The 14,597-nt window shown below is 42.7% G+C and overlaps 1 protein-coding gene across 8 annotated transcripts in view; it reads left to right on the top strand.

Moving 5' to 3' along the window:
* The window catches only part of LOC147017802 (H/ACA ribonucleoprotein complex subunit DKC1-like), a 75,132-nt gene extending 60,748 nt beyond the window's left edge, over positions 1–14,384 (top strand). For 6 of the 8 annotated variants that reach the window (XM_085896807.1, XM_085896805.1, XM_085896809.1 and 3 more), the window contains 5 exons: positions 7,182–7,300; positions 7,861–7,964; positions 8,077–8,113; positions 8,609–8,740; positions 13,726–14,384. In XM_085896807.1, coding sequence (XP_085752933.1) covers positions 7,182–7,300; positions 7,861–7,964; positions 8,077–8,113; positions 8,609–8,740; positions 13,726–13,812 — 479 coding nt within the window. In that variant the 3' untranslated portion in view covers positions 13,813–14,384. The remainder of the gene's footprint in view (positions 1–7,181; positions 7,301–7,860; positions 7,965–8,076; positions 8,114–8,608; positions 8,741–13,725) is intronic. The other 2 variants (XR_015062148.1, XM_085896806.1) reach the window with 2 other exon arrangements.
* The last annotated feature ends 213 nt before the right edge of the window (positions 14,385–14,597 follow it).

Here is a 14,597-nt window from a genome sequence, read left to right as displayed (position 1 = left end):
AGAAGAGAGGGAAGAGGAGAGAGAGGAGAGGGAGGAGAGAGAGAAGGAGAGGGAGGAAAGAGTGAGACAAAATAAATATTAAAATATGGAAACCAGTGAGATTTAAAAAAGATTGGTGGTATTACAGAAAATAACTCAACCCACCGAGGAGGAAAACAAAGAATTGACAAGTCTATTTGCAATACTTTCGACAAGACTATTGACATCGACAAGATATTCATTTTAATTCAAGTTTTTCATTTTTTTTTTTTCTTAAATAAATGGAGGAGAGAGTGAAGGCATTTCTAAGGATTCTTTATGTTTTAAAAATTAAGATTCAAATGTGCATGTTGGAAACTAAAAAGGTTTTTGCACTCTGCAGGAATTTTTCTCATAAATAAATGAGTTATTGTCTCAAATGTAAAAAGAAAACGAATACTAAAAATATTTCATACATTAAAAGTAAAAATAACAGGGTTATACAAAAAGGTATATGTTCGGTGTGTGGTTCAAAAAAAAAATCAATTTATCTCGAAACACAAACGAGGAGGAGATACACAAAAGTTTTTATCAGGAAGTAAATTTACAACTACTGGAATACCTGGGGAATTACATCTACCAGGGTATTCTTTCTGTGGTCCAGGCACAAACTTGGATAAAAGATTAGATGAGGCAGACAATCCTAAATCATGGAGTAAACCCATCAATAGAGTTGATGAAGTGTGCATGAGACACGATATTGATTATGGGAATACCACAACTTTGGAAGAAAAGCATGAAGCCGATAGAGAAATGTTGTATAATTTGTCTCTGCTACAAAATCCAACCTTGAGAGAAAAAGTTGATCGTTTCATTGTGAAGAAGATGATCAGTGCTAAATTGAAACTTGGACTTGGAAATTCAAAAAACTTATAGGCTCTAATGATGTCATTAAGACTGAAGAGCAATTAGCTGATGAATTACATAAACCAACATTCACAAAGTTTCGTGGAAGGAAAGTTTATTCCAAGGAAGTTGATTATATCTGGTCCGCTGATTTGATTGAACTCAATAATGATAAGGGTTACAAGTATGCTTTAACCGTTATTGATTTGAGGAGTGGATACGCATGGGTTGTCCCTTTAAAAAAACAAAACAGGAAATACTCTTATGTTCGCCTTTCAAGAGATATTTAATAAAAGTAAGAGAAAACCTAAAAAATTGTGGACTGATGAGGGTGGAGAGTTTTATAACAAGACATTTATGAATTTTCTAAAAAATAACAGTATTACATTATACAGTACCTTTAATGAAGGGAAGGCAGTTGTTGTTGAGCGTTTTAATCGTACCTTAAAAGGGAGACTATATAAAAAATTCACACAACTCGGTTCACAACAATGGTCATCTTTTATTCAGGATATTGTGGATAAGTATAATGACACGATTCACACGTCAACAAATATGAAACCATCAGAAACATTTACAAAATTGAAATATGAAAAAGAGATTAATGTCAGAAAACCTAAGTTCAAAGTTGGTGATATCGTAAGAATATATAGGTGGAAATCTCATTTTGAAAAGGGTTATACTAAACGATGGACGAACGAACTTTTTAAAATTGTTGATGTAATAGATACGGTTCCTTGGACTTATAAGATATATGATTTGGAAGGGGAAGAGATTTTAGGTTCATTTTATTCACAGGAATTACAAAAGACAAAGATAAATTGAAATTTTTTGACTCCGCCCACAAAAAACCCATCCACATAAACCCCACCCCACACAAGCTCCACACAAACCCCACCCCACACAAACCCCACACAAACCCCACCACACACAAACCCCCCACAAGCTCCACACAAAAACCCTACCCCACACAAGCTCCACACACACAAACCCCACACAAGCTCCACCCATATTCATCATATTCACATAATTAGTGATTCGTTAATTAGTTTCCCACACACAACATGTTTATTTCATTAAAAAATTATCCACCCATCCACACAAGCTCCACCCATCCACCCATCCACCCATCTCTCCACTCATCCATTTATTCACACAAACCGCATCCACATAAGCCTCATCCACATTCACCCCTCCCACATGCCCACACAAGCTCCACCCACATAAACCCTGCCCACATAAACCCTGCCCACACAAGCTCCACCCACATAAACCCCGCCCACACAAGCCCCACCCACACAAGCCCCTCCCACACAAGCCCACCCCCCTCATCCCCCCTGTGCGCCCCCACCTTTGACCCACCACCTCCCTCATCCCACCCCCTACCCTTCCCCACACACACATGGGGAGGGGAGGGGTGGGATGAGGGGGTGATGGGTCGTTGGGGGAGCGCACCTACCCCCCCTCCCTCCATCTCCTCTTCATGTCTTGATTCGTTTTTTGTAATTCAAAATCAAGTAATTGTAAACAAAGCAAATATAATTAATCAAAATTGAAAATATTAAATATTCATTTGCGAGAATGTATAATCTTTCCCAGCAATCTTCTTCAGATGTCTTGTGATTTCGAAACTCAGACACCATATTCTGTTTTGAAACAAAAAGTGGATAATAATTAGGTTTTATAAAGATAATTACATGGTAATATTAATAAGCCTGGTGTTGGTTCTAAGTTCAAGACTCGTTGACCACTGAATTAACACACCAGGAGGCTGACTCAGCCTGTCATCCTTCCGAGGCCAATAAAATGAATTCCATTGTACTGGCATAACCGCGTCCAAACTAATGATGCAACCAACATAAGGCGACATTCCAAAGAGAGAGTGATATTAATAAAATAATAAATAAACAAATAACTAAATAATAATTCAGAAACATTTACCTCCAGAAAATCATGTGTGTACTCGATTGTTTCAACAGCTTATGTTGTGTGATCGAGCTGAAAAAAAATAAAATGAGTCAAGGGTATAGATGGAGAGACAGACAGAGAGAGGTGGGTGGAAAGACAGACAGAGAGACAAACAGGGAGAGATACAAAGAGACAGACAGGGAGAGATAGAGAGAGACAAACAGACAGGGACAGAGACACACACACACACACACACACACACACACACACACACACACACACACACACACACACACACACACACACACACACACACACACACACACACACACACACACACACACACATACACACACACACACACACACATACACACACACATACACACACACACATACACACACATACACACACATACACACACATACACACACATACACACACATACACACACATACACACACATACACACACATACACACACATACACACACATACACACACATACACACATACACACATACACACATACACACATACACACATACACACATACACACATACACACATACACACATACACACATACACACATACACACATACTCACATACTCACATACTCACATACTCACATACACACATACACACATACACACACACACACATACACACACACACACACACACACACACACACACACACACACACACACACACACCCACACACACACACACAAACATACACGCACACACACACACACATAGACACACACATACACACACATACACACATACACACATACACACATACACACATACACACATACACACATACACACATACACACACATACGTCTCACCGTTGGTTTAATTCATTTGAGATCAGAGGCCGTGATAAGACTTCGTACCAGTCATTAAAAATGTTTTTCAATTCTCTTCTAAAATCATTGACGTCTTCAATAAGAGCATTAATTTCATGCACCTCATCGTGATATGTGAACTCCACTTCTTCCAAGGACCTGCCAAGAAAAAAAAAAAAAAAAAAATATATATATATATATATATATATATATATATATATATATATATATATATATATATATATATATATATATATATCAGGATAATCACGATTTAATTTATAATCAATTGCTTCATCGTTCAAAGAGGAAACCATACACAAACTTCCCAACTTTGTAGTGAGCTGTTTTCTTCATCCGAAGAATAATCCATGTCTCAGTTGTAAACCATAAGTACAAGATGGCAAAAAGATCAGAGGCCGTGATAAGACTTCGTGCCAGTCATTAAAAATGTTTTTCAATTCTCTTCTATGATTGACCTCTTCAATACGAGCATTAATTTCATGCACCTCGTCGTGATATGTAAACTGCTCTTCTTCCAAGGACCTGCCAGGAAAAAAAATATATATCAGAATTATCACAATTTAATTTATAATCAATTGCTTCATCGTTCAAAGAGGAACCCATACACAAGCTTACCAACTTTGTGTTGAGCTGTTTTGTTCGCGGAAGAAAGATCGCTCATGTCTCAGTTGTAAAAATGAAAATCCCGTCTGGCAGAAACTTTGTCTGGCGAATCACTTATAAGGAAACGATGAGGAAATTGCCGAATCATCGGGTGTGGCCACAGGAAATGACGCTTCGGGCGAGACAGCTTGGAAAATAACTGGGCGATATATTCTCAAATTGTATGAATCATTTTTAAAACATACTTAAAATGCCCTATAATGATTTTAATTAAACTTATGTGTAAAAGCCTGTTAGTGTTCTGAGATAAAATATAAACACGAGGCCTTGTCTCACAGAATAGTTCCTATTTTTTCACAGCATGACTGTCCAAAAACACTTCCTCATTTTCACAGCACGACCGTGTCAAAAAACACTTCCTCATTTTCATGGCACGAACTGAAAACATTTGAAATAAAACTTTTTTATGGCGTGGTTTATGCACAAAAATGATTTGCAACTCAGGAGGTGGTCAGATGAGATCATTAAGAGAAGTTTATCATTTCGTAATGGCACAAAAGGGGTATCTTAAAAAATATAAAGATTCAAATGTTTTGTTTTTTAAAATATTTTCGATGGGGATTATTGTGCAAAGAAAATTAAACTATTGAAGGAATTTGAGAATGAACAAATGTTTATAGGTTCAATGAGTGAGCTAAACAATATGCATTGGTTATTTGAAAAAGAGTGTCCCGAGGCTGAGACGTTTCAGATATTTCTTTAGAATCACCTTTAACAAATCACATTACCACTTTACTACTTGAACAAATCTTTATCTTATTGCATGGGTTATTTGAAAAAAAGTGTCCCCAGGTTAAAAGGGGAGACAAATAAATATACCTTGGGATAAAAAGGGGGTTTATTTTTGGGGAAAAAAAATATGAATCGCTGAAAATCCCCCATTCATTTACATGGGGAAAAGTGAGCCAGAACCAGTATATTCACCCTATTCAGAGGGTTATTGCATTGCGCTGAAAAATGCTGTGGTATCTGTTTTTGTTCAGGGTGCCAGTCACTCTGTTGAAGTGGCTGATTCTGGATCCAGCAAAAGAGCCCCAGATCATCACGCTTCTTCCTCAATGTCCATCACGCTTCCTTCTCGCTCCCTACACCCCTGATCCGAGCCCGTGAATTTCATGTGGAGGCGGATGGGGCCGAATCCCACTCCTGACACCAGTGTTGTGGTTTCCGCCAGCGCGTCACCACGAGCACGACCGTCAATGAAGCAGTGGGGCCGTCTCAGCTCGATCACCCGGAATTACAGATCGCCGGCCTGGAGAAGTCCGAGGTCGACGGGTCCTGGTTATTTTGGAACGAAACACGCCAATGGGTAGATCACGTGGGGTAGGGTTAAATGCCAACTTCAATTTACCTAAGTACCCACGTGATCCAGCTACCGGGGTACTTCACCCTCGGCAGAACTCATACCGAAGCGAGCCGCTTAAGCGAGCTCGTTCCGTGTGCGTAGCCGAGCGGTTGTATCGCCGAATTCCGCCGGCCCGATTATCCTGTTACTCCATTTCAGCGGCAATGGCTGCTCACTTTCCGGCATGCACGACACACCCAGCAATGCAGAAATGACACAACGAGCTGAGTACACTTGATGATTGGGGTTTATTTATACAGGTAATAATGGGGAACTAGGGAGCACAACAAAACCGATTATTATTATTATTATTATTATTATTATTATTATTATTATTATTAAGCACATAAATACAAGCAAAAACACATACATTTCACTACTTATCAGACGGGCCCACGGACACACAAATGCACACACACCCAAAGAATCGGACCAATGGTCTTTATTTGGACCTGCCCCGGACCTGTCCACCTCGTGTGGTATTCGAGCTGACGAGCGACCCAGACCAGCGTCTCGAAGTGGTCCGCAGAACCAGGTGCCAGCGAGATTCCTCCATTCCGTGCGATGCACACAGCGCCGGACCCGGCCAGAGATGCGCACTCGACGGACTGGACACGCTTCGAGCTCACGAACGCAAGCATTCGTTGTCCCCCGAGATGTGATGTCCACGAGCAGTGATGTACCTCATCAAGATGAGTGCCCAGATGACCACCAAGGACATGTACCGAGACGTGATCTTTTTTTTGCAAGCTCCGTGGCCGCGTATTTATTTGCCTTGTTTCGGGGGAGGAAAAACGTCTCCGCCCTCTCCCTTCTTGATCTGAGGTGGTGGAGTCCTTGATTGGCCAAGGAGGCCCACCCCTCTTATTCTGGGCAGAGTCCCGATCTGAGGTGGTGAAGTCCTTGATTGGCCAGGGAGGCCCACCCCTCTTCATTCTGGGCGGAGTCCCGAGCAAACTCCTGCCTACATTTGTGGTCGGTGGTGTGTGGATAATGGCGTCGGGCAGAGTGAGGTGAAGGTGAAACTATGCTGGCGTGGTTGTAGTTGTTGGTGGTGTGAAGAAAAGAAAACCTGACTATTAATAATAAACCACTGCGCAGGAACATTTAAATACCCGTTGGACTCGGGGAAAGGGCTATTTATAAAACACGTACTTACCGAGATAACTAATCTCGAGGAACCTGAATGGTGTTCTGTGAATTTCCATAACCGCAACAATATATATATACATATATATATATATATATATATATATATATATATATATATATATATATATATATATATATATCGGAAAAATTAATGTATCGACGAGCCTACTCTGTCTCACAAAGTGTGATTGAACGTCGTCTCTTTGTGTGTAAGGGTGGTTTGCTTCAGTAGTGTGGAACTTCCAGGCTATTTTTTTTTTTTTTTCCTTTTCCCCCACGAACTTTTCTTTATTTTTATTGTATTTGAAGTATATACCAGAACGCTACTGTGAACTCTCGTTTCATCTTTTTTATCTTTTTCCACAGGAATTGCACTGATGACCACGGCCGTGCTGTCTACGTGTGATCATGGAATTGTGGCCAAGATAAAGCGTGTAGTCATGGAAAGGGACACGTACCCCAGAAAATGGGGACTTGGCCCAAAGGTTTGGGACTCAACTTTTACTTTGCTTAATGATGTTAGAGTTCCTTTTATTTTTTCTTTGATAATTTTCCTGCTTGTGGAAAAAATGGTGTCCCAGGAGTTGAGTCCTAAAGGGCTATTCCCATGCCCTCTTGGTAATAGTTCCCTGGAAAAGGAAGTGGTTGTGGATCATTGATTATACCAGGGAGTCATCATCCCTGTTATGCTGTTATCCCTAACTGTACATGCCCTAGGTCAAGGGTCTTTGTGCTTGCTGGTTTGTCTTTAGCCATCCTTTTAACCCTTTTTTGAGTATGCTTCAGAAGTAAGTCGCTGTCATGTTAAGCCAATTATTGAGCTTCAAAATTATTTTGCAAAAAAGATGTCCCATTGCCATGCTCACCTTTCCCTGTAATGATTACCTGCTTGACTACACCAATTAATGCACTCTTAATTCGTTATGTAGGAGTATTTTATTGGAATGGTCAGCTTTTGGATTTCTTTCAAATTTTTATTATTTTTTCTTGATCTCATAATTTGTTGATGCCTTACTCTTGTATTTTCATCCACTCTACCTTGTAGGCGAGTCGGAAGAAGCTGTTGATCAAGAAGGGACTTCTGGATTCCAAGGGTCGCCGGAATGAGAAAACACCATCGGCGTGGTCTGAAGAACACCAGGGTTACATGTACGAGTCGTCAGTTTTATTTTCTCACCTAAAATCCCTCCCTGTTTCTATGGCCTTCGTTCAACCCTTCCTTCCTTCGAATCTCATCTTCTTTTGTTTTGCCTTTTAACAGAGAAAAAGAAATAAAGATGGAACGGACGATGACAAAGGTAGGTGTTATGGGTTTTTTGGGGTTTTTTTGGCCTTTTACAATGCGCTTGCCACAAACTTTTTGTTACAACCGGTGGGCTACCTTTTCTTTCAACCATAGTTGTGGCTTTTTCACTCCGGTTGTTTAGAATGGCAGCTGTGCTATGTTGAGTTGAGGCAAATGTTAATTGGCAAAGTGCAGATTAGATTTCCACATGATCATCTTGTGCTGTGTGTGTATTAAAGAAAAGAAAAAAAAAAACCCTGCAATGCATGCTCTTCGAACCATACCTGTCGCTGTATTGAATTGATCACTGAAAAGGGAATCAAATTTGCGACGTCACCGCATTTCAATGCGTCAGCAATGAATTTAAAATAAAACCAGCACAATACTCATCATTTCCCTAATGGGTTTAAGCAAAAGACAGCTCGGTTATGTTTCACAAACATGTTGCACGTCTGCTTTTGCTGATGCTTACACCACGACACTCACTAACTCTGTCCATGCATTGCAGCGAAAGCACGAGTCGAGCAGCGAGGCAGAAATGACGTCACAAACTTCAGTGAAGCTAATAAAGAAGAAGAAGGTGAAGCGGAGCAAGGAGAAAAGTTTTGAAGACATTCCAACGGTAACAGCAGAGGTAAAGGTGGGTCAGTTAACTTTCTACACGAATTTTTTCTGGCTTGTTTGTCACCTGCCCCTGTCACATGGTTCTCAAACGGTCTCTAGAAACAAGAAAAGTCAATTTGGTAGCAGGATGCTTTAATTGCAGTTGTGGCTTATTTAAGATTGTGCGCGTGCATTAAAATTGCTTGCTTACCAGCGATTGTAATCCTTCCAACGCTTCCTGTACATTCTCCCTCTTCGAGGGGGAGGTGAATACCTGCTGGGTTCCAGGCATGCGTTTCAATGATGCTCTTTTAATTGGTGGATAATTAGTCTGCACACCACTCCAGGGAATTGCTCCCGTGTCTCGCTTTTGATCAAATTAAACATTTTGGGAACATACTTTCCCTTGTGTACATACTTTCCCTTCGAAGCACCATTCTCAACGTCGACACCTAAATTAATTTATTTATTTTAACCCCGTGACCCCCACATCCCCCTCCCCTCTATATAAATGTTCAAATATATATGCTTGTATCAGTCACAAATTGTTTTTTTTTAATGAAGGTGTGTGCGTGCGTGCGTGCGTGCGCGCGCGCGCGCTCTCACATCACTGACAGCACCTATATCCATCCGTATGTAGGCTGCTAATGTCCCTGTACTCTTCTATCCACAGTGCTTTTTGGTACCAAAAGTGGAATCGGCTTGTTCTTGTCGCACATGAAACTCATCAACCAAATTTTGGCATAACTTTAAAATATCATCCTATATATCGTTTTTTGGCCCAATCTCTCAATGGTGAAGAATCACTTGCAAAATTCTCACATCTGGATCCTAATCATTTCGTCCTTGTCTCACATCCAACCTATCCACCAAATTTTATCCCAATCTGTCCCTAACTTTTTGATATCCTGTTCAGACAGACGGGTGAAAACACTCTGAACTGTCAGAGATAACAAACTATTTCCATGTTGTATTTATACGTTCAAAGTGTATCTTGTTTGGTATCACTTATTCTGGTTGAATGTTGGGCTTTGCCTGTGTGTGTTGCTTTTCAAACGCACCTTGCGAAGTGGCAGCAGGAAATAGACGGACACCACGGTTCACGTTATTTAATAGATAATGTTCCGAATTATTACCTCCGCCACCAAAGGTGAAGGAGGAGGTTAAGATTGTCTGTCTGTCTGTCTGTCTGTCTGTCTGTCTGTCTTTGTGTACAGGATATCTCAAAAAGTTGTGGACTGATCCGGATGAAATTTTGCGGACAGGTTCGTTGTGTGACAAGGAGGAACTGGTTAGATTTTGGTGAAGATCCCGATCTGGATCCGACGACTAGAATTTTAAAGTGAGTCTTCACCATTGAGAGATTGGGCCAAAAACGATGTATAGCATAATATCTCAAAAAGTTGTGGACGGATTCGGACGACACTTGGTGGACATGTTGGGTGTGTGACAAGGACGAATTGATTCAATTTTGGTGAAGATCTGTATATGAGAATTATTTAATTTTTTTAACGATTCTTCACCATTGAGAGATGGGGCCAAAAACGATAGTGTTGTGGGCCAGGGTACGGTGGTGATAAACGACTACTAGGTGGAGCAGTGGAGTCGTCTCCCACCGAACACCCGGAATTTAGGTCGTGACTCTCGGGTAAGTCCGAGAGTTCACGGGTCCCTTAGCGGACCGTGGTTGCCAATATTTTGACGGCGTGGAGTAGGGTTAATTGCCTAATTTCAATATACCTAAGTACCCACGTCGTCCAACTACCGGGGAAAACCACACCCTCGACGGACTCGGGCAGAACGGACCGTTTACCAGGCTGATCCAGGTATAAACAGATTGGGGATTACCAAGATCCGTCGGTCCAAATTAACAATTTACAGCACCAACGGCCTTACTATTTCTCAAACCCACACTGTGCTGGGTCAATGAAAGAAAACGCGAACAACGAACTGGAACATTTAACATGGGGGTTTATTTTACAATCGGCAATAATCGGGAAGGGAGACACAGAGCAGAGTTATCATGAATAAAGAAATGTAATGTACAATGAACAAGGCACTTAACGATTCTGCTCACAGACGGGGCCCATAGACACACACACACACACACACACACACACACACACACACACACACACACACACACACACACACACACACACACACACACACACACACACACACACACACACACACACACACGAAACTGGACCCCATGGGTCTTTATTCGGTAGAACCGGGCCGGGGTACCTTCCCGCCTTGTGCAGTCACACCGACACCAAACCACCACGGTGGGACTCAAACCCACGACCCAAAGTCCACGGCCCACGAACGAGACTAAGCCACCACGACCGCAGACGAAGCCAATCGCCACCACAACCGCAGACGAAGCCAATCGCCACCACGACCGCAGACGAAGCCAATCGCCGCCACGACCGCAGACGAAGCCAATCGCCGCCACGACCGCAGACGAAGCCAATCGCCGCCAAGACCGCAGACGAAGCCAATCGCCGCCAAGACCGCAGACGAAGCCAATCGCCACCAAGACCGCAGACGAAGCCAATCGCCACCAAGACCGCAGACGAAGCCAATCGCCACCAAGACCGCAGACGAAGCCAATCGCCACCAAGACCGCAGACAAAGCCAATCGCCACCAAGACCGCAGACGAAGCCAATCGCCACTAACACAGCAGATGCTCATCAGTCGCCACGCTCACTCTCTACTCTCTAGAGGTGGGAGCGGTTTCTTTTCTCGCCACTCGCCTCCTGATTGGACGGTTCCATCGCACGATCCACTGGCTGTCCCTCATTAAACAGGCCCATGGTGGGCGGGGCAACTCTCACCTTTCTGGGGCGGAGTCGGATCTGAGGCGATGGAGGCTCCGCCCACGCCTTCAGCCAAAAACGCTTGGGCAATGGTCACTGGGTTGAGTCAGGGACGGTGCCGTTGTTGTTGTTGTCGATGTAATAAACCTGACTATAAAATAACTCAGCGCACACACGAAATTCCCATTAGTATAGACAGAAGGAGGGATTCTAACTATAAACAAATACTTATCAAAATAACTAAGCTTCGGGGACTGCTGTCTGTGTGTGTGCAAAAGGCTTCCAGATTCGTAACAATAGTACTGGAGAGCATGATATTTCAAAAATGTGTTGGGCCGATATGTTCTCGTGGATCAGGCATTACTTTCTGGAGGTATGTGCTCCACCGAGTGTCCTTCTAGTTGATCTCTGAGGTCGTGCTACTGACCTTGTAATCTGGAAGCCATGAGCACACAACATTCAGGTCCTATAGCTCAGTTATTTCAATAAGTGAATGTGGATAGATAGCTCCCTTTTCCCTTGTCTAATGGGTAATTAAATGTTCCTGTGCTGTGGAGTTATTTTCAGTCAGGTTTTTCTTCTTTTATTTTACACCACCAACGATGACAACACCAACGAAAACCCTCTACTTCCGGCATTCTTCGCGCGCTCGCTGAAATACGGGTGTGTTCAGAATGCATTCGCGAACTGAATTCCATTCCCTAATATGAACATGAATCGGCTCGCTTGGGCACTCCAAGAGGTGGGATGCGACAGCCCCCACCCAACGATGAGCGAACTGAATTCCATTCCCTAATGTGGACATGAATCGGCTCGCTTGGGCAATCCAAGGGGTGGGATGCGACAGCCCCCACCCAATGATGAGCGAACTGAATTCCATTCCCTAATATGAACATGAATCTGCTCGCTTGGGCACTCCAAGAGGTGGGATGCGACAGCCCCCACCCAACGATGAGCGAACTGAATTCCATTCCCTAATATGGACATGAATCGGCTCGCTTGCGTACTCCGAGAAATGGGAGGCGACAGCCCCCACCGATGGTGAAAGGAGTCACGCCGGAAGCGAGCCGCACACCAGAGGGATAAAAAGGGAATGGAGAGACAGAAGTGGCTTTTTTGCTCTTCTTGGTTGGTGGTTCTGGCTCTTCTGGGTTCTTGGTCTTGGTTCTTGGTTGGTGGTTGTTCGGAGAGCACGGAAGGTGGTTGGTGGTTCTTCGATCGAATCGAATCGACTCAGCGGATTGTGAAGGATCGGCGCCTCGTCTTCACCCGCGCATATTCTGGAGCGCGAGAGGATCCGCCGGAGCTCGGGAAGCTGATTGAGGCTCGCCGGTGTCTGGATTCAGCTCGCCCTCGCTGGTGCCCAGTTCGAACAACGCGAAGACCACACGAGGTGGACAGGTCCGAGGCAGAATCTGGTCCTCAGCTCGTCCTTTCCATCCGGGCTGGAGGCCTCAATAAAGACCATTTTGGTCTGATTCATTGGGTGTGTGCGTATGTGTGTTTGTGGTGCCAGTATAGTAAGTAATGAATTGTTAGGTGCCTTGCTGTACATACGTGCTTATTAATATTTGGATAACTCTGCTCTTCTGTGTTCCCCTCCCTGCCTATTGTTACATAAACAGCCCCATTTGTGAAATGTGTCCGCTCGTTCGTGTCCTTTTCTCCATTGGCTTTGCATGCTACCTGTTGGAAAATTAACCAGGCTGTTGCCGCTATAACGGGACATTTGGACCGGAGGATCTCGGCGATCAACCGCTCGGGTTCCACACGGTTCGAGTACGCTAAGTGGCTCGTTCCGTACGGGTGCCGTCGAGGGTGTGGAGACTCGGTAAATCGCCACGTGGAAATCTAGGTATTTTGAAAATTGGCAAATAACCCTATACCACGTGGCAGAAATATGATGCTTAACGGTCCGATAAGGGACCCGTACTTTTTCGGAGTTTTCCGAAAAGGTACAATCTAAATTCCGGGCGATCGGTCGAGCCGACTCTACTGCTCCATCTCCCGGTCGTGCTCGTGGCCAACGCCCGGCCCGCAACTATATATATATATATATATATATATATATATATATATATATATAGATATATATATATATATATATATATATAGATATATATATATACATTTTTTTTTTTTGTGGTGGTGATCAATTTTTAATTTTCCTGCACCCCACTCCATTACCCTTTTCAGGTTACGAAGCCATGTGACATTGAAGTGAAGAAAAAGAAACGCAAAAAGGAAAAGAAATTAAAGGAAACACCATCCCATTGGTCTTGAGAAATGGACAGTTCATTTATTTACTTTTTTATCATGTCTGTTCGAAACATTTGTGAAAATCTCTCTTGGTTTCTCGTCCACCAACAAGGCAAGACCTTTTTGAGTTATTTCCCCTGTGTGTACATGTGAGTTGGTCCAAATGACCAACTGTGCCAGCATGTTCCAGATGCTTTTCACCATCAGAAATGTCTTGTTGGAGAAACCTGTACAATTGTGCTGCTAGAGATAGCAATTGTGTTTTGTATTTTGCAGGTGTGCACTTCTGTTTGGATTGTGGAAATGTGTAACAATATCCCCTCTGATGGATATATATTTCTAACCTGTTATGAGTAAGACCCTGATGGGGTAACCAGCTCCAAGGTGTGTACTGCCAAAGATACAAGTAATGTTGGAGCTTTTAAATGCTAATTTTTTTTCTTTCTTTTTGTTGGAATACCAAAGGTGTTTAAACCTTTTGTTGCTGGCAGATAATTGTGTGAGGATCTGCAGGGGGCATACAATACAGTTCACGGTTGGATATTTTCTTTGCTCTGGAATGTCTAAAGGAAATAAACAAATGTTTATGACAAAAATATTTTATCATGTGGTATATTCATCCATCTGGGCCACACTCTGTCAAGTGTTGGTGCTACTGAAGAGGTCTCCTGGACAATTGAACCCAATCCTGGATGGGTCACCACTCCGACAATGGATACTTGAATGGCTCACTCATTCCAGAAAGCTGATATCATTTTGCCAACTTCGGAAGGATGACAGGCTGAATCAATCCCACCTGGTATTACTTC

The sequence above is a fragment of the Eptatretus burgeri genome, chromosome 10 (genome assembly GCF_056783735.1).
Source record: "Eptatretus burgeri isolate ZD-2024b chromosome 10, Ebu_testis_v1, whole genome shotgun sequence".
In the NCBI taxonomy this organism is placed as follows: domain Eukaryota; kingdom Metazoa; phylum Chordata; class Myxini; order Myxiniformes; family Myxinidae; genus Eptatretus; species Eptatretus burgeri.
The sequence above is the reverse complement of the archived record's forward strand: the minus strand, read 5'-3'. Positions and strand labels throughout refer to the sequence as shown.